Source organism: Typopeltis vanoorti, chromosome 12, assembly GCF_054136105.1.
Source record: "Typopeltis vanoorti isolate ZY-2024b chromosome 12, IOZ_Tvanoo_1.0, whole genome shotgun sequence".
Classification (NCBI taxonomy): Eukaryota; Metazoa; Arthropoda; class Arachnida; order Uropygi; family Thelyphonidae; genus Typopeltis; species Typopeltis vanoorti.
In genome coordinates, this window is record NC_143560.1 from 55,133,086 (window position 1) to 55,156,377 (window position 23,292).

At 36.0% G+C, this 23,292-nt stretch overlaps 1 protein-coding gene across 2 annotated transcripts in view; it reads left to right on the forward strand.

Moving 5' to 3' along the window:
- The window catches only part of LOC150100800 (amine oxidase [flavin-containing]-like), a 132,788-nt gene that overhangs the window by 37,788 nt on the left and 71,708 nt on the right, over positions 1–23,292 (forward strand). For both annotated transcript variants that reach the window (XM_090401527.1, XM_090401528.1), the window contains exons 5-7: positions 2,831–2,922; positions 3,141–3,282; positions 12,185–12,245. In XM_090401527.1, coding sequence (XP_090257653.1) covers positions 2,831–2,922; positions 3,141–3,282; positions 12,185–12,245 — 295 coding nt within the window. The remainder of the gene's footprint in view (positions 1–2,830; positions 2,923–3,140; positions 3,283–12,184; positions 12,246–23,292) is intronic.

Consider the following 23,292-nt stretch of genomic DNA (forward strand, 5'->3'; position numbering starts at 1 on the left):
TTGTAGTGCCTACGTGCACGTAACTTTTTTGTAAGTTCCTTTAGAAAATGGCAATGTGACATTGCCGAAATATCGGAAAATATTTATTAAAGTTTAATTTAATTTATATTCTTAACTACGTTGTTCTAGCCTAGTTTTTGTATCATATGTGTAGTGGTGAAGGTTGGACAGGCTCATTATAGATAAAATGAAATTAGAATTGATGAAAATAGGAATCTTTTAGAGCAGTGTTTCCCAAAGTGTGGTATGCATACCCCCAGGGGTACATGAAAGGTTTTTAGGTGAGTACGTGGCACTTTTTTTTTTTTTTACTTTTATATTTTTGTCTCCAACTAAAAAATTTAAGCATTGACCATTAGGACTCCATCTGGTCAGCAACATGATTGTTCCAACCACAGAGTTTGAGCTATTTGAATTGAAACGTTTAATTGAAATAGCTTGAAACAGTGGTCGGAACTCTCTGCTAAATTTCAGAATTGTTCATGTGTTAAACCAGTGATTTTTAAATTGTGGGTCACTCCCATCCAGCAGGGAAGGGTAGGGGGAAAGCAATAATCAAAATCATTGTTTATTTTATTAAATATTTTCATTCTCATTAATGTACTAAGTTATACATTTAAAAGTTGTAATTTTTTAAAAAAATATCTTTGTATGCTGTTGTAGTTTGGCTTGAAGTATAATTGTATGCCATCAAAAAAATTTGAAGAAAATCTTTGTTTTATTAGAATTAAATAGATGCTAAGAAAACTATAGATCAATACTGTTTTATGAAAAGTATGAGGGGGGGTTGCAAGACTTTTTTGCATAAAAAAAAGAGGCATTGTTTAAAAAGTTTGAAAACTGCTCAGCAATAGTTTCACCACCCATGCATACATCTATACATGTTTAATCATGTTAGTATTTGTTGTAACTTATTTAATAGTTTAAAAAATGTTTCACATGTTTGTAATTTATTATAATGCAAATGTTAAAAAATAAATACATTTATAATCATTCAGGACTGAATGCTTCTAAATTGTCTTTGCCTGAGAGGGGTAACCAATGTTACTAAAATTTTAAAATGGTTATGCAGGTACTGAAAGTTTGGGAAACACTGTTTTAGTGAATAGTATACATTTGTTAATGTAGTCTTGTTTCAGTAGTCTAGTTAATTGGAGAGACCAGATAAGAGAAGATCTGGAAAAGAAAAACCTGAACTGGCACAGTGTTCATGAAGGAAAAATTTAGGATTATAGAAAGAAATAGAGATTTGATCTACATGACCTGACAGTTTCTCTCAGAACAGTTGTTGCTAAAGAGAATAAAATGACAGTTGTATTGGAGAGAGAAAATGGTTATTTTCTCTCTCCAATACAATGTATGGCAGAGCACTGCCCTGAAGGAGAAAGGTGACAAGCTGTATAGCACAGGACTCTGTTCCAGGACTGCTGTTGTTTAATTTATATAATTTAGGATTCAAGGGGAGATTTTCGGTTGTTTGCAAATAATGCTAAATTGGGAAAAGTAATGGCAGAGTGTTCTGATGTGATATTTCTAGAAATGGTTTTAGTTATAGTGTAGGGATATCATTTCGATGTTGTCAAGTGTAAGGTCACACACCTTAGCAAAAAGAGATGGAATAAGGTACATTATGTTGGTGGAAGCACCATCACTATCAGATTCCTTACCTCCAGGATTTGTGTAGGTAAGAGATCTGATGGTGATGGTGCTTATGAAGTAAAGTTCAAGGGACATATTGTAAAAGCACCATTGAACAGAAAATTACTTTCTTGTGTTTCCATGTTCAGATATCCAGTGACCAGATCTGTGTGCAGAAATCCAGATGTGGTCTGACAGTACCTTATACACTACTACTACTTTTACATTCTTAATCCTACTTGTCAGTGGCCTTCTCGGTATAGTAAAAATTTTCAAATGAAGTGACTAAAGCTGTCATGGGACTGGAGTGTTCAGTACAAAGACAATATGAAGAATTTTTACATCTGCATGTATGTGTGTGTGTGTGTGTGTGTGTGTGTGTGTGTGTGTGGAAGGGGGGAGAGGAAGAGAATGAGTAAATAGTGAGTGTATCAATGCTGAATGTTCATGAATGAAGTATGGTAAGTACTGTGACCAGTAGAGACTTTGACTTTCTCTGATGAGTCTTGCAACTCTACGGAGGCCTGGAAATAAAACAAATACTAATATATCACATCATGTATGTTAAATACCCAAATGGAACTTTTGTAGTGATTTTCATTCAGTTTTTAGCATAAATGATAGTCCAGTAGATTATATTAATTTATTAATTGTAATAATTGATAATATAATAATTATAAAAACAATGATATGAAATATGCTAGCCCAATAGATTATAATAATTTTACTAAATTAATACAAAGTTTTTCCCCTTCTGGAAACATGGATTCATCTCCCACAGAATAGCAAACTACCTAGATAATACATGCAGTTAACATCCAAAATATGTTTGTGACACCCCATGATTCTGCTGTATAATAATGATATAAAAACCTTCTGAAAAATGTCACAATCAGATTCATTACTCACTGATTTACCTCATCTGGTGACAACTGAAGCATTCACTTCTCAAGAATAAATCATAAACAAATTAGGTTTCAGTGCAACAAATATCATAGTATTTTCTGCTGAATATTTCTGCTGTAGGATTAAATAATTTTATTTCCTGACTCATTAAATTCTAATTCCTTCTAATTCACAATACATGCAATTACTGCTACTTTAACAGTAAGTTCATGAGGTTAAATTCCACAGTTCATGATAGTATAAATGTAATAGAGCACCTGCCTCCCCCTTTTTTCTTTTTAAATAGATTCCAGCTGATGAACCTTGGAATTGTCCATTTGCTCAAGAATGGGATGACATATCATTGTATTTATTCTTACAGAAAGAATGCTGGACAAGGTATGTTTCTAATTTAATATTCCACAGTATAAGTTATTATAAACACTTTCAAATATCTATCTAATCAGTATCGAAACAGAACTGGGAACTTTAAATGATGTGTAAAAGAAAAATTTATACATTACTTTATAGTAATATGCACAGTTTTTTTTGTTTTTTTTTTATATTTTTTTATTATTTTTCTGAGAAGAATAACAGTAGATCACTTTACCTTTCAGGCATGGCTTAGAATTCTGTCTATCAGTATTTCAAGCTAACCTTGCTTCAGATCTAGCTCATGTTTCTCTATTGTGGTCTCTATGGTATACGAAATGTTGTGATGGTAATAGGCGAATATGGAATGTAGATAATGGAGCCCAGGTAAGAGATAATTAAATTCATACAGAAGTGTTTTTTTCCACTCCATCTCATCTTTCTTTATATATTAAATCTGGTGGCCTATTACAGTCTGATTTGTTTTTTGTTATTTAAATAATAGCTTTAATTAGATAACTGCATCAATTTGAGTTAATACTATATATTTTGATAATATTAGCATTCGTGAATTAATTATATTAATTAATTTATTTGCAGATCTCCATGAATTGCATGAAGTCTATCCCCTATAGATACTGATGTGCTATACTGTATATATAATATGATACTTAATCATATCTTTTCTTAACTCATTCAGTTAGCAAATTTATCAGATTTGCCACTGCCTTCTACGTTCCCATGTAAAAAAGATAATGTGCGCTTTATTACTTTACTCATAATAAGCATTCAATTTAAGGTCTAGTCATTTGTTTTCATACCATTCATCACTTTGAAATATCTCCATTACATCTGTCTACTATGCTCCTATTGTCAACTCAATTCAGTCTCAATTATATTACCTCTCCTCTTAATACACATTTACTCAGTCTTTCTTTCATAGCCATTATTCTATGGTCTTCTTCTAATACTATCTTGATTAGTCATCTCTATGCATACTACAGCATGGCAGGATTTCCTGATGTCCTTGATGTAGCAATACTATAAAATATCACATACTCTTACCAAATAAGTGCTATGGACAACCTCAGCTCTAAACCCAGCTTTACTCCAGCTGAGCTCAGAACATGAAAATATCCCAGATCAGCTCTCAGCCAGCAATAGAAAAAACAAATGACTACCCCACATTAATCTATTGGCACATGTCAAGCACCTCTGTAGTGCAATTAGAAGAATTGGAAGACAGTCTGTTGCACCCTTAGATTGGAAAACACCTAACTTCATTCTCTTCTTAGCAAGAGAAATCTTTATATGGGAATTTTTCAATCAAAGGTGAGTTAGCTGATCTCATACAAAAGTAGCAGGATTTTGTTTTCTGGAAACTTAGATTTTTTATCCTGTATACAGACAAATCAGTCTTCAGAACACATGCAATTTACAGACAAAAAATACTAGTAGTGGTGGGTAGTAGATGATGATGTAGTGATAGTTTGGTGTAGTTGGTGGATTAAGCGGTGGTGAAGGAGAGTTGTTGAGTAGCTATCCTCCCTTGATGCATCTTTGGACACCTTGGAGGCATCACAAAATAATAATAATAACCATCAACTCAAAGAAAAAAAATCAGTGATTCAGTTTTGGAAAAGCAGATAACACTGAGAATGTATCATGTACAAATTCATGATACCAACTTCTCAAAGTGATTAAAAATTTTACTCATGAAAAAAACAGAGCCAAGCACCAATACCAGAGAACACTGGTCCAAGAACACCAACATGTGCTCAACAGGCTATGGACAAAGTTTTATGCACATCTAAAAACTATCAAAATCAACAGTGAGAAATGAAACTTCAGTCTTTTAACACAGAGGATGCTTTAAAAAATGACTAAAGCTCTGGGCATAGACTGTAAACTTCTCCCAACCAACCAATCCACCCTGAACATGCCTTGGTCTACTGTGATTCAGACAAAGTTAAAGTTTTGCTGACAGCCTAGAGAAGTAGTGTAGTCCAAACTACACTGATGCAGTTCTAGGCTTCATCAGTAAAGTATGCACACCTGGCCATGTTGTAGGCTAGAGTTCACAGATTTTGAAAATCCCATCTAATCAGCACTTCCTGCAAAGTACAAGAAATCATCACCAAACTTAAGAATAGGAGAGCCCTATGCCCAGATGGGATTTCTAACAAAATCATCAAACATCTCCCACAAAAAAAAAAAAAAGCTGAAAGATTTATACTAACAAAACTGCATAAAGTCAGTCTGATCTGATTTTTTCCCTTTCAGTCATTTCCAACATCCACGCGGTTAGCCTAGTGGCTTTGTGCTTCGCAACCATATGCCTGGGGAAGGAGTGTCCTAGGTTCGATTCCCATCGGAGACATGAGGAGCTGAAGGATCTTCCTCAGCCATAGCCAAGTTAGCCGGTCTTGGGCGCAGGTAGTAGGGTTTTTTTCTGCCAGTTTATCTGGTGTTTTTCATCCCGCAAGCAGGCAAACCGGCCTCGTGAACACACAAGGATACAGCCAAGAATACCTTGAGGCATAGGAGTGACCATTCTATCCTCGTATTTCGGTTACGAAATCCAAGCATGCCTGGAAGGTTGTGGGCCTTAAAGGCCTGTTAAACCCATTGGGATAGATAGATAGTCATTTCCAACTGTAGGCATTGCCTACAAAGTATTCCTGGTGAGATTTTTACAGGTTAGTTCACCATTGCTCCCCCCCCCATTTTATCTGGGCTCGGGACAAGCATATGGCTGGGACGTATTCATGACTGTAATCCATGTGTTTCACGGGGCCAGTTTACCTGTTCTGGGAGATGAAAAAATCCATGTTTCCAGGTGAAAAAACCCCCTACCTCCGTATGAGACCAGCTAATTCACCTTTAGTCAACAGAGACCAGGTTCCTTATGTTACTGACGGGAATCGAACCCAGGTCTTTCCGACCAAAGTTTTGTCTGTACTGACTGAGCTATGGAGGCTCTATAAAGTCAGTAAAGAACTAAATCTCATCTCCAATGAGAAATTTTTATTCCAGGAGAATCACTCCACCAGATAACAAGTCTTCAGAGTCATGGCAAGTGTCAGTATAGGGGTAATCTTCCTGGATGTTGCTGAAGCATTTGACAAAATATGGCACAATAGGTTTATTTTCAAACTTCTAAATGCTAAATTCTTACCAGAATTGGGTAAACTTACCAGATCCTACCTCAGTAATCACAAACCATATGAACTGCATGAAACCAGATTGTCTGAATACAAAGTCATAGCAGATGCCTCCAGGACTCCCTGTTATCATCTCTACTCTACTCTTCGCCATCTGTGTGGCTGACATCCCATCCACAGTTGTTACCACATTAGCCTTGTATGCAGATGATACTTCAATAACAGTACACTCCCTCTGACTTGGATTATCAACTGAATAAATGTAAAAAATAATCTTGGATCTGGAACTGGAACAGTGGTTGAAACCAATAGCCAAAATACTTTGATCATGTCTACTCAAAAGCAAATATGACAATAGATGAGCTATATCCATTACTCAACTGATGTAGCCAACTAAACACAGAACTTAAACCACTCCTATACAAGATGCTGATCTAACCAGTCCTGATGTCTGGCTTACCCACCTGAAGTCACATGGTGGATTCAAACATTAATAAACTACAGGAAATCCAAAACAAACATACACCTTCATTGAGAAGGCAAGATTTGTGATATCAAAGCTTTCCTACACAAAAGGATGGAAAAATTATTTGCAAATGTCACCATCCACTTTACCACATTAATCTACTAAGTGGTCGACTATGATGAGCATGACCCTGCAAAAATACAAACATCCCAAAAACATACTGAACAAAAGTTTTTTAAGCTCACTGCCAGAAGCTAAAAATGAGCAAGCCAAAGTCTCAATAATAAGCCAAGTCCATTGTGGTCTACTACATAATGGGACAAATGCCTCAAAAAACTCCACCAAAGTAAGTAAAGGGGGGGAAAAAAAACTTAATGCCAACAGACTACAGTGAGTGAGTCAAGTGCTCAATAATCACTCTTAATCCAATAGTTTCTTGAAGATTCAACAAAGAGATAAGGGGCTAAAGGTCCAGGCATGATGAATTGACTATCTCCCTTAAAAGTTAGTAATTAACATTAGTATCTTCTGGGTGTGGCTCCCACTGATGTGATTTTTCAATGAGTTGGTTTCCTACTGAAGTGGTGTTGATCAGGGCCCTTTGGTGGGTGCTTGCCCTAGGAGATATGCAGGTAAGCTTAGGTAGGTTTTTACCAGTCACTGTGTGGAGCCACCATTGAGTATCTTGGAGTGATCAAGAGGCTAATAAGTTAGAATGATCCTGACTCATTGAGGTTAGAATGATCTGAAGGATCACTTAGTTTTTGGAGGAGATCTCATTACTTCCAAAGTAATGAGATCTCCTCCAAAAACTAAATGGAGGAGATCTCATTGCTTCCAAAGTGATCTGGGTAATGATCCGTCCCATAATGCATTACAAAATAAACATCTGAAAAGAAGTGCCATTTTTAAGGCAATTAATGTGAAGTAAGTAGCCTATATATACACACACACACACACAAGAAAACTTTGCATGAAAATATTTCACATGCAAGCTGCTTGCTTACACTTGGATAAAGATTAAAATATAAAGTATGTTATACTTGATGAGAATATAATTTGTCAAGTATAATATACTATATAGCCAAGGGAAAAATTTACAACTTTTGTGATGTGTGGGATGTCTGAGATCTGCATTATTATTATTATTATTATTATTATTATTATTATTATCATCATCATCATCATCATCATCAGACCTCTATGAAGTCAAGGACTGATTGAGAGAGGCCATACATCACCCACACCAGCTGTCATACCTTATTCTAAACTCATTCATACTAGGTGCACTCGTTTCTTCAAAAGGCAAACTGTTCCACTAACTCACAGTTCTAGAATAAAATCTAAATAATAAATAAGATTCTCTCTCTCTCTCATCCCTTTCTTAATGACACACAAACTTAACTTCTATAGAAGTACTAAATTGTTAATGAAAGAAACAAAAACAACCAAATAACCTGATGTGGGTCAGATCTTGTTTCTTGTTACACCGATTATGATTTTTTAAAAATTTTCTATGATTCTTTGAATGCAGTGAAGAAATTGTAATCACTGTGGGCTCTTTCTATACACTGCTGTAGTATATTTGTTGAACTGTCTGTTTTTACATGTTGTTAGTCCTAATTTACGTTTTCTTTTTTCTTCATGTGTTTCCTTGATATGTTCTAACATGCATATCTCTCCTGAATGGCCTGTTTGTCCCATATAACAAATTGCACACAAATAAATTATCCTGTATATTATCAGTTTATTGATGGGGAATGGAGAGGCTTTGAGTGGATGAAAGTGATTTGAGAGCTTGTTAATCAGGGAGAAAACCACTTTTATTCCTTGAAGATGCAATATACTTGAAATCCTGTGTGTGGTAGATCATATGTAAGGGAGTTACATCATTCCTTTCTATGCCTATTTTTTTCTGTCCATCAGTTTGTCTTGGGGTGGGGATTATTTTAGGATGTTTTCTGGCATTTTTTGATAGACTTTGAATTATATAAGATAGGCCCCCTCACAGTCAGTCTTGTGAGTCTGTGGAAGTCCTGAATAATAATAATATCAGTCACGTACTCTGAGGTTTAGAATCTGTATAACACTGGTGCTATATAAGGGGTTGTTATAGGATCATTGTTGGAGAGATTCTACAGAAAACAGTGGGAGATCAGGGGAGAACCAGAGGTCATCCCTGGAAGCTGTATAAGGAGGGTGTGAGCAGGGGAGTGAGAAGCAGGTTTTTTACATGCAGAGTTGTGAATGATTGGAATGCCTTGCCTGAGAGTGTGGTGTCTGCAGAGAATTTGAGTGTGTTTAAGGTGCAGTATGATGATCTATGTGTATGATAAAAGGACCTCTTAGATGAGTCTTTGACTCCATAGGGTCTTTGGGTAATAATAATAATATGGGACTAGAGATTAAGAGAGAAGAAATCTGTTGATATTCTTTTTAAATAGTTGTGGTTTTTAATCCTTGACAAACACTAGGTGAAGAATGTTTCTGAGAATAAAGATAGAAGGAATAAAAGGAGATAAAAATTGAAGTTTGATTTTTGATTTTCAGAAGTCACTTTGCTGAGTGTTATTATGTAAATTCCTTATTGTATATTATAGTTGTCTAGTACAGGCAGCCTTCAGTTTATGCTGATTCACAATAACGCGGTTGCCTGTGCGTGCTTTCTTACTATAGTGTGGTTGACTGAGAAACGATGCTAGCAGGCACTCTAGTGTTTGAGTGTTTACCGAGCTATTACGATGTATATATATATGTATATATCAAACCTAGTTTTAATGTTGAATCTACCTAATTGTTCTATTTAATTTTTTTTACGTACATACGTATTCAGATTGATAAAGTACGTAATTACATACAATGTCTGATAATAGAAGTGCAGAAAAATTAGCAGAACTTGGTGTTAAGAAGGTGCGGAAATCAATCACACTTGAAAAGAAGATGGAGGTGATTCGAAGAATGGAAGATGGGCAGACACGTACTAATGTCTGTAGAAGTATGAACTTACCTCCATCGACTGTTACTACTTAGTCGATGGAGGTAAGTATGAACTTACCTCCATCGACTGAGAGTGTGGTGTCTGCAGAGAATTTGAGTGTGTTTAAGGTGCAGTATGATGATCTATGTGTATGATAAAAGGACCTCTTAGATGAGTCTTTGACTCCATAGGGTCTTTGGGTAATAATAATAATATGGGACTAGAGATTAAGAGAGAAGAAATCTGTTGATATTCTTTTTAAATAGTTGTGGTTTTTAATCCTTGACAAACACTAGGTGAAGAATGTTTCTGAGAATAAAGATAGAAGGAATAAAAGGAGATAAAAATTGAAGTTTGATTTTTGATTTTCAGAAGTCACTTTGCTGAGTGTTATTATGTAAATTCCTTATTGTATATTATAGTTGTCTAGTACAGGCAGCCTTCAGTTTATGCTGATTCACAATAACGCGGTTGCCTGTGCGTGCTTTCTTACTATAGTGTGGTTGACTGAGAAACGATGCTAGCAGGCACTCTAGTGTTTGAGTGTTTACCGAGCTATTACGATGTATATATATATGTATATATCAAACCTAGTTTTAATGTTGAATCTACCTAATTGTTCTATTTAATTTTTTTTACGTACATACGTATTCAGATTGATAAAGTACGTAATTACATACAATGTCTGATAATAGAAGTGCAGAAAAATTAGCAGAACTTGGTGTTAAGAAGGTGCGGAAATCAATCACACTTGAAAAGAAGATGGAGGTGATTCGAAGAATGGAAGATGGGCAGACACGTACTAATGTCTGTAGAAGTATGAACTTACCTCCATCGACTGTTACTACAATTATGAAAAATGCAGATAGAAAAAAATAGTCTGGGCAACAATCTACGGCAGCACTAAATGCAAAACATGTACATTATAACAGGGGTAAACTTCATGAAAAAATGGAAAAATTATTATCATTATGGGTGGATGACTTGAATCAGAAAAACATTCCTCTGACGTGGGCTGTTATAACTGAGAAAGCAAAAACAGTTTTTGAGGATCTTAAAAAGACAGATGGAGGTGAAGAAATATTTTTAGGAAGCAAAGATTGGTTCATGAGATTTAAGTCTCGAAGTAAGTGCCACAGTATCAAATTATGTGGTGAGGTGGCAAGTGCAGATGTTGCAGCAGTGACTGCTTTGCCTAAAGAATTTGAAGACTGTGTAGAACAAGGAAGTTATCCTCCTGATCTCATTTTTAATGTTGATGAGACTGAGCTCTACTGGAAAAAATTGCAATCATGCACCTTCATTTCCTGTGAAGAACATTCTGTTCTAGGTTTTAAAGCTGCAAAAGATAGACTTACGCTTTTGTTGGATGCAAATGGCTCCAGAACTTTGAAGCTTAAACCAATGTTGGTGTACCATTCACAGACACCACACACCTTCAAGGGTCTAAAAGCCATGCTGCCAGTCTATTGGAAATGGAACAAGAAATCTTGGGTTACACAAGACGTTTTTATAGATTGGTACACAAATTATTTTTGTCCTACCATGCTTCGCTTCTGTAAAGAAAATGATTTGCCAGCCAAGGCATTGCTTCTCTTGGATAATGCCCCTGGACATCCTCAAAACCTTGCTGAAGTAAGAACACCATTGGATGTCGAGGTTGTTTACATGCCCCCAAACACAACGTCACTTTTGCAACTGATGGATCGGGGGATTATATCAATCTTCAAAGCCTATTACCTCCGATAACATTTATGGAAATGGTAAGAGTCTTAGACACTTTAGGAAAAACTATTAAAGACTATTGGCATTTATTCGATATTTTGAAGGGCATTAACATCGAGGCAGCTTGGAATGATGTTTCAACAAAGTGTTTAAAAGGAGCATGGCAAAAACTTCTTCCAGCATTTATGCATGACTTTGAACAAGAGGAGAATGTTATTGAAGATGTTACCAAGCTTGTGTGAGAGGTGGGATTATACGATATTACAGCTGAAGATGTGACAGAAGTCTTAGAGAGCTATGATAAACCGCTTTCAAATGAAGACTTAAAAGAATTAGCTGAACAATTAAGTCAACATCCAAAGGAGGAGACAGAAAACGAAGATCCTCTGAGAGATATGAAAATGGCCAATTTACAGCGTATCCTTGCAAGCATAGAGACGTTGACTGATGAACTCTTCGAAATGGACCACGATTGGGAATGGATTGTGAACGTAAAAAGGAGTGTAATCGCATCTATTTGACGTTACACTGAACTCCTAAAAGAAAGAAAATCTAAGTAGTTAACACTGGATATTTAAAAAAAAAAAAAATGCAGGTGATCTGAAACCAGGAACTTCAACATAGAAATATGTAATATCTTTTTGAAGTTTCATATTTTTTGTATATCATTTTGTTTTGTTTTCATTATTAATAATTTTATTTTAACAAATATATATGTATGTATTATCAAAATTTTAAATATAATAATATTACACATACTTCATGTGCATATTTTTTGACTACACGGAACATAACTTCATACCTCCCATTAAAATTGGGTTTGTTTTACACCGCTTCAGTTTATGCCCGTTATTTCAGGAACGGAACTGCGGCGTAAACCGAGCGCTGCCTGTACTTACATGTGTGTGTGTGTGTGTGTGTGTAGAATCGGTTGACTTTTTTTTTTTTTTTTTTCAGGAAAGGAAATTTATAACTGGATCTATGACTATTAGTGAGCTGTTGGCTAAAAGGTTAGGTGGTAAGTGCATCTTATAGAAATTATAATATATATATATATATATATATACACACACATACACACACAGTTGGCTCTCTCTCTCTCTGTGTATAATATATATATAAATTATTAATATTTTAATATGTTTCATATATATATATATATATATATATATTAAACACCTTCATAATAAACTATCAAAAACTCTTGCATGAAGATCAACAGGTACAGTGCTAAAAATTTCTGAACAAAATTCAGTATACCAGACAATTATTATTATTTTTATTATTAAAGCCAGACCTCCTCAGAGCCAAAGACTCATCAATGGGAGGTTACATACTATCACACACACACACACGTGCATGCCCGTGCTCGTGTGCAGCTCATCAAATGAGTCTTAAACTTATTCAGTGTGTTTGCATTCATCACACTCTCAAGCAATGCATTCCACTCACCAACCAATCTTCATGAAAATAACTTGCTTTTCACTCCTTTGCTCATACCTTCCTTATACAGTTTCTAGGGATGGCCTCTTGTTCCAACCCCCTCCCCCCATTCTATGAAAAGTTTCTTCCACATTGACCTGGTAACAATTCCTGACCAACTTATATGTTTCAATCATATGATCTCCCTCTGCTCATCCTCTAATTCACAAGTTTTTTGCAAATTGCATGCCCTCAGTCTGTCTTTATACCTTACATTCCAAAGACCAGTTACCACCTACACGAATTTTGTCTGGATCCTTTCTAATGCATCCTCATTACCATGAAAACCAGGTGACCAAATCTGTGTACATTAATCCATTTGAGGGCTGATCGAGGCCTTATACGATGGAACCATAAGCTCTTAATTTTTGCATAATCAAGGATCTCCACATCACTGCCATAATCTGATGTGATGACTTCACAACTTATGCAGTGTGATCTCCAAACTTTAGGTCATTCCACCACTGCTCTCAGATGTCTCATCTTCTATTCTTCCTTCAGAATTTCCCCACCAAGTGTATACTTTGCATCCCATCTTTGTTTATCAAATTTCAGGAACTTACACTTTGCAATATTTGAACTGATAGTACTTGCCCACTCATACAATCTATTCAAGTCCTCCTGTAAGATCACAACATTTGCTCCTCAATATGACTCCTCATTGTTCTTCCCAATGTTGCATCATTTGCATATCTCCAGTTAAGCCATTCCCAGTACAAGTTGAACAACAATGGCCCCAAAACAGACCTGTGTGGCACACCACTTTCCTCTTTCATGATACTACCCCCCCCCCCCAACATACAACTTCCTGATAACTATCTGACAACCAGTTACCTACCCAACTCACTAGTCTGTTATCCAGTCCCATCTTTTTTAATTTAGTTACCATCTCGCCATGTAGACAAAGCCTTTGCAAAATCTAGATATACTACTGTAAAAATTCAATGCAACAAGAATAAATTTGTATAACGAACGCATTGAGTTTTTACAGTTAGGCAGAACCCAGAACACCTGTAAATAGTCTTTTCTCTTAACATTTAGTATTGTATGTAAAATGTGTACAGCCCAACGGAAATTAGCTATCTCTTTGAACAAAAGATGCAAAACTTTCAAGGCTAAGGGAAACGCTCTAATAATAGTCTTTTCTCTTAACATTTAGTATTGTATGTAAATTGTGTACAGCCCAACGGAAATTAGCTATCTCTTTGAACAAAAGATGTAAAACTTTCAAGGCTAAGGGAAATGCTCTACAGTTGGAATGGCGTTTGAAACTTTGTTTACGAGTTCAACCCTAATTGACCTCAAGATCGTTGCAAAAAGGGGGCAGCAAAATTCAAACGGATGTTCTGCTGGCTGACTTAATGAGATTAGAACATGAAGACGGAGAAGAAAGGGCTTGTCGAAGGTTCCAAAAACCAGGAATCATATGACGATGTAAGGGGTTCACGTAAGTGCATGCAAGGAGTGCACGGAGTTTAGAAAACTGACCCAGGGTCTCGGAACTGAGGGAATATAAGATGGGACTTCCAGAAACCAGAGGGGAGTTTTTCTTGCACAGAGAAGAAACGAGCATACGAGGAGACAATGTGATAGAAAGCCTTAGAGTGAAGTCCTGGCATGTCAAGGAGGAAGCCAGAGGAGGGAAGCCATGCCTTGCTATCATCAGTTAGCACAGAAGCATAGATGACCAGGGGACGAATCAGCTGAGGAGCAACCAAACTTGTCTATGAGCCGTTCCGCTTATCTAAGTCTGTGAAGGCCCTGACAATTTGCGACCCTTCATCAGTGTATTAACACGCTGATGAATCATCACCCACATCCCGCGAGCCAACCTCTGATGAATTGCCGGTATCCCAAGGACCTGAAGGAGGAAAAATCCAAAACGTGAGATGAAGAAAAGGAAACATAGGAAGTCACAGCCAACGGAATTGGAGAGTGCAACCCAACAGAGGACAGCCCATGTGAGTTAAAATATTGTTTTATTTAGACTGTGTGACGCTATAAGAATAAGGTTGTAGAATTGGAAAAATTCATGTAAGAGGGACATTAACAGCCAGAATAACTTTTAGAGATTTGTTCTGTCTGGATTTTGATGATTGCATCTAAGATGAGTATAACTAATTCCCAGGAAATATTTTGGGTTATGATTTTTTTCTAATGCCTGTATATATTCTTGTATTAATTTTCTTAACTAAGTTTACAATATGTTATATTAATTGTAACATGTCCTTAACGCCCATTATTCAAGTATTAAGATGTTTGTTAATCATAATTCTTTAAGCTAGATAGATAACTTGATGTGTGCCTTGTATTAATTGAAGAGAGATATATGCAGGTATTAAGAAGTTTGTTAAATGATAATTCTTTAAGCTAGATAGATAACATGATGTGTGCCTTGTATTAATTGAAGAGAGAGATATATGCAAGTTTGTTTTTAGAGTTTTTTTTGAGAATTACAGAGGATCACCCTCTGTCTTATAGTGTAAAATATATGCCTGTTTGTCGACTATTAAATCCTATGTTGCATTTTAAACAAAGTTTTTGCCTGATCTTATTTTAATTGCAATGCATTGATCTTAAATAAAAATCGAACCTAAGCGGGAAACATTGATATAAATAGTAAGTGAGAAAAGGGCCAGGACTGCAAAGCAAATTGATAACTTGGGGACAATAAAGAGATTTTGTTGTGAAAGATTTAATAACCTACTAGAAGTACTATATTTCTTGCACCATATTGAGGCATGGATGGCGCAGTCATCATGTCATCATCATGTCATCTTTCTTATACCCTCTTTTACCTTGCGGTGTCGAGGGTCCATTGATCATCGGACCTCACTCCGTTTACAGGATAAGGTGGTCAGCCTTATGCCCCGGTGTATCCTATGGCCTGTAGTGTTGAGTTCTCAAGGCCAGTTTGCCTGCTTTGCGGGATGAAAAACCCCAGAATAAACTGGGGAAAAAACCCTACTGTCCACGCCCAAGACTGGCTAACTTGGCTATGGCTGAGGAAGATCCTTCAAGCTCCTCACGTCACCGACGGGAATCGAACCCAGGACACTCCTTCCCCAGGCATATGGTTGCGAAGCGCATAGCCACTAGGCTAACCGCGCGGACGCAGTCATAAATCTAAATAAATATTTCCATTGCTCTCAGGTAGAAGGAGTATAGATTTCGGAAGATAGGAATACATGCAAAATAGAGAAGAAAAAGAATTAAACGACGAGTACGATACATAGATATAAAGAGATATATATAGTAAAAGATATATATGAGATATATAATGATATATACTAAAGATATATATGAGATATATAATGATATATACTAAAGATATATATATGAGATATACTAATAGTTAGATACTAAAGACTAAAGATACGGTATATATATATATATATATATATATATATATATATAAAGAAAAATAAAAGAAACATCATAACAATATAAAGGACATCATAAAATTACACTACTGTATATGCATTTGTCACCTTGTTATAGTACATAAGTAAATTTATAAAACATGACTTGTGCATGGTGAAATGATTAGATCTGACTCTCAACCCTCCCTTATATACTGGCCTAAGATAGTTGTTCTCTCAAGAACTCAAGAAATTCATTTTCCTTATTCCAATATTTCCTTATTCATTCTCCATTCCAATTCATTAATTTTCCTTATATTCTTCATTCCGATCTATTGTACCATAATTAAAATCTCATCCATAATGATCATCCTTCTCTGTCCACAGTAAAGTCATTTTATGATCCCTGTGAATTTACTGTAGTGAGAGTTAACTGTACATATATATAGGATATGTACATACCAGTGGCGGTGAAATTTTAAGTGGGGGTGCTGCCTGTACAAAATTAGAAAAATAATTCTTTTTTTCCTAATTAGTAACCAATTTATTAATAAATAAATCTGTAATTTATTTATTCATAAATTGGTTACTAGTGAGGGAAAAAAAAATTATTTTTTTATTTTGTATAGGCAGCACCCACACTTAAAATTTCACCAGCCACCACTGGTACATACCTACATATCCATATATGAATAATAATTCTTATTAATATACTAATAATTATTATTCTTATTATTATACAGGCATCTCAGTGAAGTTTAAATGCTCGTTGCAGGAGGTCCACACTAATTCCTTAAACTCCTTCACTGACAAGGCATTCCCAGAGACGTTGTTGGAAGTGCTTGAATTAAAAAAAAAAAAAGTGATATAGTACCTTCAAGCCAAAATGTTTTGTTTCTTAGTGAAAAAAAAAGTTGAATTGGCATGGAATATTATTTCAAGCTTTCTGACTGGATGCACACTATGCTCGATAGTGGACAATTCCTTATCTTCTAACCATGCAAGGAGCTCCACAAGGCACTATTCCCTTACTCACCCTCTTCCTTCTATATATATATATATATATATATATATATATATATCAATGGCCCACTCCAGTTAACTGCCAGTCCAAGAGGCTTTGCTGATAATAGCATACTACATTCCTCCTTTTCATTTGACAAATCTTGCATTATACAAATCATTGCAACCTCTAGAACATCAACCTCTCTCCAAACCATTCTTCAGTGGGTTCGGATAGCCTTAATTTACAGTCTAGAAAAACTCAGTTCTGCCTTATATCCTACAAACAAAATAACTTTTTTTTTTTTTCAGTCTTACTTTTCATAATACCTAAATCTTTAGACAAAGTGAGATTTCTCATTTTGGGATTACTTTAAGTACTCTCTTGACATAAATACATTACAACTATTACCTCCTTGAAATTAAAAAAAAAAAAATTAGGATTGCTCTTTTGCTAAAAGTGTTAATTTACCTTTGAACAGCCATTAACTCTATACAAATCATAAATCCACCCAGCCATTGAAAACTTCCCTCATATTGGATGATGTTCCTAAAAGTTCCCAAAAAATACTTGACTCAGTACAGAAGAGTGCAATTAGGTTGATTAATGATATGTCTCTTAGCAGTTCACTCACCCACTATTGGCATTATTTGCGCTACTGTGTGCATCTTCTCTAAATACTCCTGTGGTAACTGTTTCTCTGAACTAGCATCAACAATTCCTCCACTCTATATTAAATCCATTGAAATACATGCAGCAACCACCTGACACTTTTACATGGTTTAACTCCAAAAACATGGACAAATTTCTCTTCTTCCTCTTTCATTCCTTCTGCTGCTGCTGTGCTCTGGAACAGTTTTTTCTTTTATATGTTTCACAAAGAATACAACACACAGGTCTTAAAATAAAATGTGAACAAATTTCTTCTTTCTCACCCATCTGTCCATCCACAGTACTAATGTATTATAGGTTTGACTAATCAACCTCTCACGTATGGGAGCAGCATAAAAATCTAAAAAAGAAAAAAAAAAAAAAAAAGATGAATATGCTATCTTTTGATGAAAGAGGCATGCAAGGTGTAGTTTGGACAGTTGAGATGGATGACAGCTGTTTGATGTCACTAGCTTATGTTCTGTTAGAAATAACAGGTCTGCTTTGAATTACTGTAAGTGGTGATGCACACATCATTTAAGTTGCTGTTAAGGCATGAATGTTGATGAAGTGGATATGGAATGGTTTTTTTTTGGCAAGTATTATTGAAATTTAATACATTTAGTTTAATCCTTTATCCAAGTGTGAGCAAACAAAGTTTGCGCCTGAAAGTATCTTCAGGACTGAGGTAAGGTGGTACACACCAGGGCAACTCGTTGCAAAGGTGGAGCAAGCTACCAATACTCCTGTCTCAGTATCTCCTATAATGCAAAACACATCTCCTTGCGGATATGTCTAATGTTATGCATTAAGTTATGCATAGGTAGAGATGACCTGCAAATGCTTCTGCCTGGTATCTCAGCTTGGGCCTGGCTCCCACTGAAGAGACCTCAATAAAGGTCGAAACTAGTCTGGGTAGTGGCCCTTCCCTTAATGCATAACATTAGACATATCCGCAAGGAGATGTGTTTTGCATTATAGGAGATACTGAGACAGGAGTATTGGTAGCTTGCTCCACCTTTGCAACGAGTTGCCCTGGTGTGTACCACCTTACCTCAGTCCTGAAGATACTTTCAGGCGCAAACTTTGTTTGCTCACACTTGGATAAAGGATTAAACTAAATTTATTATATTCTAACCAAGTGAAAAATAAACTTTCAACATTATTGAAATTTATTGGGAGTTTTTTGGGGGTTAGGTTTTTGTTGCTTTTTTTTTTTTTTAAAGTAAAGCTGTATTTCATTACATTATCCCTCAATGTTTAGAGAGGCAATAAAGTGTAGAAGAATGTAATGGGTGGTGAATGACTTACTAATATATTGCCCACCCTAAGAAAACCCAATCTCCTCTCTATATGATGAGAGGAGATATGTGGCCTCAACAGTTTCCCCTTGCATAATACCATACTTGGACTCCTTTCAGGCACAATCTGGCATATTGGCAGTAACTGGACTGGTCAGGAAGTTTCCGGATTTGTTACTATCAGGTTCAATCCTACGTGCTATCTACCAGCTAGTCTGCAGAATGGTTTTATTGTTGTACCTCTGAATGTGAATCAGTCTAGGTCGTTGCAAAGCATATCCTTGAAGGATGTAACTTGCAGTCCATATGGTGGAAAACAAACCAAAGCACTTGTTCTGAGACCTGCAGCAAGCCACTGGAGACTTCCAATAAGTAATGTGATGGTGTTTCACTTTGTGTATTGCATTATGTAAATAATGCAAGTCATTAACCACCTAGAAATATCAACTAGAACATGATCATATCCTTCTACAAGACTTCACTGGACTGTTGTACACAGATCTACTTACCTAGTTTTTATGGTAATATGGAAGTCTTAAAAAAAAAGGATGAGACGGGAAACTGAAGTAATTTCATGATAGCAGAAGGTAAGTTATGAGGGTAGTTTGAGGAAGTAAACTTCAGAGCTTGGTAAATAGGAGAAGGACTGATATATGATATTGTGAGAAAGTTACCAAATACTCTAGAAATCAGATGGATTTTTCCAGAAGTGGAATGGGTTAGCACAAGAAACCAGCCCTGCATAAAGGTGTCATGAGTGTAAGGAGTGGTGGGTAATTGTAGTTCATTTCCAGAGTGTTATGAACTGAAGACTGAATGAATTTAATGCAGTATGACAGGCAGTGTGGCATTTATATGAGCATGCACACTGTCTTTTGACTGGTGTATGGTGGTGGTGGTAGTAGTAGTAGTAGTAGTAATAATAATAATAATATGTGCTCTTTTTGTTTCTGACAGTCAAACTGTAAATACAGAATGAAATAGATTCTGTAAATAATTATCAGTTGTTAAGTGCATTAACATATATCGTAAGTTACTTCTGTATTAAAAGCGATGCTAGTGAATATTAGATAAATGCTAAATTATGTTGAAAAGTACTAGTTGACAGAAAGATTAATATATAATAATCCATCATATTTATAGGCCCCTGCCTAGATTAGCTTTTCTAACTATAATTTTAGGATAAGGGTATGTAAGTTTTATGCTTAAATATTCATTTTTTTGTGTGTAAATCATGTGTGTGTGTGTGTGTGTGTGTGTGTGTGTGTGTGTGTGTGTGTGTGTGTGTGTGTGTTCGTTCGTTCATTCTCCTGGCTGGTTTGCCTGGTCCATCATATCATAATGTGGCACTTTTTCATTTGGCTTGATATTTTGTAAAGTTTAACTTTATAAGAATGGAGGATAAAATGTTTTCTCAGAATATTCCATTGCACTTACTGTGGTAATTATATATTTCATAGCTGTTCAAGCCTTTCAAGCATGTAAAACTGACAACAAAGGAAAAAGCGTGACTGACCATAAGAAAGTGTGCAAGAATGATAATTAAAAACGGAATACAACTAATGGCAGGATCATAAACAGAGCTGATAGGATAAAAGTACGTGCAATTGACAGTAAAACAACTAGAGACAATGATAGCAAAAAAAAATGATACAAGATTTGAAAGATGAGTCAAGATGAAGTGGATCCAGAGTGAAACGAAGAGAATTGTAGATATGTATAGAAGAGTGAAGAAGACGGGAATGAATGATGTTGGTATGAAAGAGATAATGACATACTCATGAGTAGCATTGTGGGAATTCCATTATTAGAAGTGTGGTAAACAAGAAGATGCACAAAGTTTGTTTTCCAAGCATGTAAGACTGGATATCAGGAGGTTGCTGAGAAGAATAAAAGATAATAGTGTGATAAGAAAGGTAGATGGTGTGTTGCCCAAATATGGCAGTGATGAGATAAGGCAGAGAGCAAGGATTATGAATAATATGTTAGCAGAAATATGTGAAGAGAAAGGAGTCAGTTTGTGAATGTGTGGGACGAATTTGAAGAACAAATGAAACTGAATATGATGGACTGCATTTGAATGGTTTTGATGTGAGTCGTTTAGAGATGCTGCTGCTGCTGGAAGGGAGAATAATGAGTGCTTAGAATGGATCTGAGCAAATAATAAGCAATGTAGAAGAGCAACAAAGGAGGGATTCAAGTGGTGTTTGTGAAAGTAGCATAAATGTAGAGAATGAAAGACCAAATATGCAAGACAGACAGGGAAACAAAGAGACTCAGGGTAGGCAGGGGAACATAATGTGAGAAAGGTTGATGCTCAAAGAGGAAGTGAAAGTGTGAGAGTAGACAAGAAAGAAATGGAATAGCATGAGATATAGGGAGAACAGTTGGGTTTGAAATGGATACTGGGCTGGGATGGATAATGAGAGAGAGAGAGAGGAATGGCTCAAGGAAGGCATGGAGAAGTCACATCTAATAAGCGGTATAAGTGAAACTTGTTATAGATCCAAAAATGAACTGTTATGTTTGTATACAACTGCTAGAAGTATAGAAACAAGGGGAATTAAATTTTTGCATTCTTTCTTTTAAGGTTACATGGTGATCAGCATTCATATTTACGAATTTAGGGACACAAAACACACGTGTTGAAATGATTATTTTGCTTATTATTAATAAAATATCAATTGATGTTTCGAACCCTGTATTGAGGTCATCATCAGAAAGATACATGTGTGTATATGAAATCAAGCTACATGCTCTTGTACTCTCCAAAGGTAAATTGAATCTACGCTGTTAATTGATCTTTTACTTAGCCTGACCTCTAGTGGTAAAAAAAAAAAAAAAAAAAAAAAAACTACAATAAACCCTGCTAAAGTGGGTCCTCCACATTCTTGGAATGGTTAGACCGTCATTTTTGTTCAGGTTAGGATTGTGTTTGAGCATTTCACGTGCTTCTTTAAATTTCCTCTCAAACCAGGTTTTGGTGCAGTGTAGGGACTTGGTACCTTTCCAATCAATTCTCTGGTATGTCTGGAGTGCGTGGTCTGAAAGGCCAGTTTTTCTAAATGGAGGTATTTAATGTGTCGTTTGTGTTCGTCCTTCCTAATTGGGATGGTTCGCCTGTTTCCCCTTTGTATGGTAGGTTACATGTGCATTGTATTTTGTAAACCCCTGGGTGGGCTAGGTGTGGAAGAGGATCTTTGGAAGAACTGAGTAAGTGTCTTAATTTTGTCGAGGATTTGAATGTGGTTTTGATGTTGTATTTGTGTAGTGTTCTGTCTATTTTTTCCGAAATGCCTCTAACATAAAGTATGGCAATGGCATTCTTGAAACCTTTTTTTGTTTTTAGTGGTGTCTCTGTGGAGGATCTTGTGAATAGTTTTTTTACTGTATCCATTTTTTATAAATGTATGGTTGATGATCTTGTATTCCTGGTTTAGAGCTTGCTCATTTGAACAAATAGTTTGAGCTCTGTGTTTAACACTTTCATTGCCAAGTTGAAAATTGGAATTTCGTGTGGTGGCTAACTTTTTTTTATTTAGTTAACGACGTCCATGCGATAATGCGTGATCGGCCGTTTGGTGAGAACTTGCATCGCACGATATCGCGTGTTTGGCAATGAATATGTTAAGGGTGCTTATGACACCTAGTTTTTGTGTTGGGTGGTGGTAAGAATTTTTGTATATGTACTGGTCTGTGTGTGTGTAGGTTTGCAGTAGACTGAGGAGGACAGCCTGAGGGAAGACGTATGACGAGTGTGTATCTAAGAAAGGAAAAGAGTTATTTTATTCAATTTCAGTGGTGAATTGGATACGTTTGTGTTGTTTGTTCAGGTGGCTAAGGAATGTATTTAGTGCTTCGCGGCCGTGGGGCCAAATGGCGAAAATATCATCAGTGTATCTGAGCCAAATTTTGGGCTTTAGGCAAGCTGACTCTAGAGCTCATTGCTCAAAGTCTTCCATATAAAAGTTAGCTATTGGGGGGGGGGGGAGTGGTGAGCCCATGGCTGTACCTTCTTTTTGAAGGTAAAAATTGTTTTGCCACATGAAATATCCAGAGCGGAGTACGTGGGCAAAGTGGGCAATGATATCATGTGGAAATATGTTTTGTAGGAGCATAATAGTATCATTAATCAGGATAGTGATGAAAAGGACAGTTATGTCAAAGCTGACTAATAAATCTTGGTCGTTGAGTGTAATGTTTTTAATTTTGTTTATGATATGTGTATTTTTTTATGTAAAAAAGGGAATGACCTACCAATTCCTT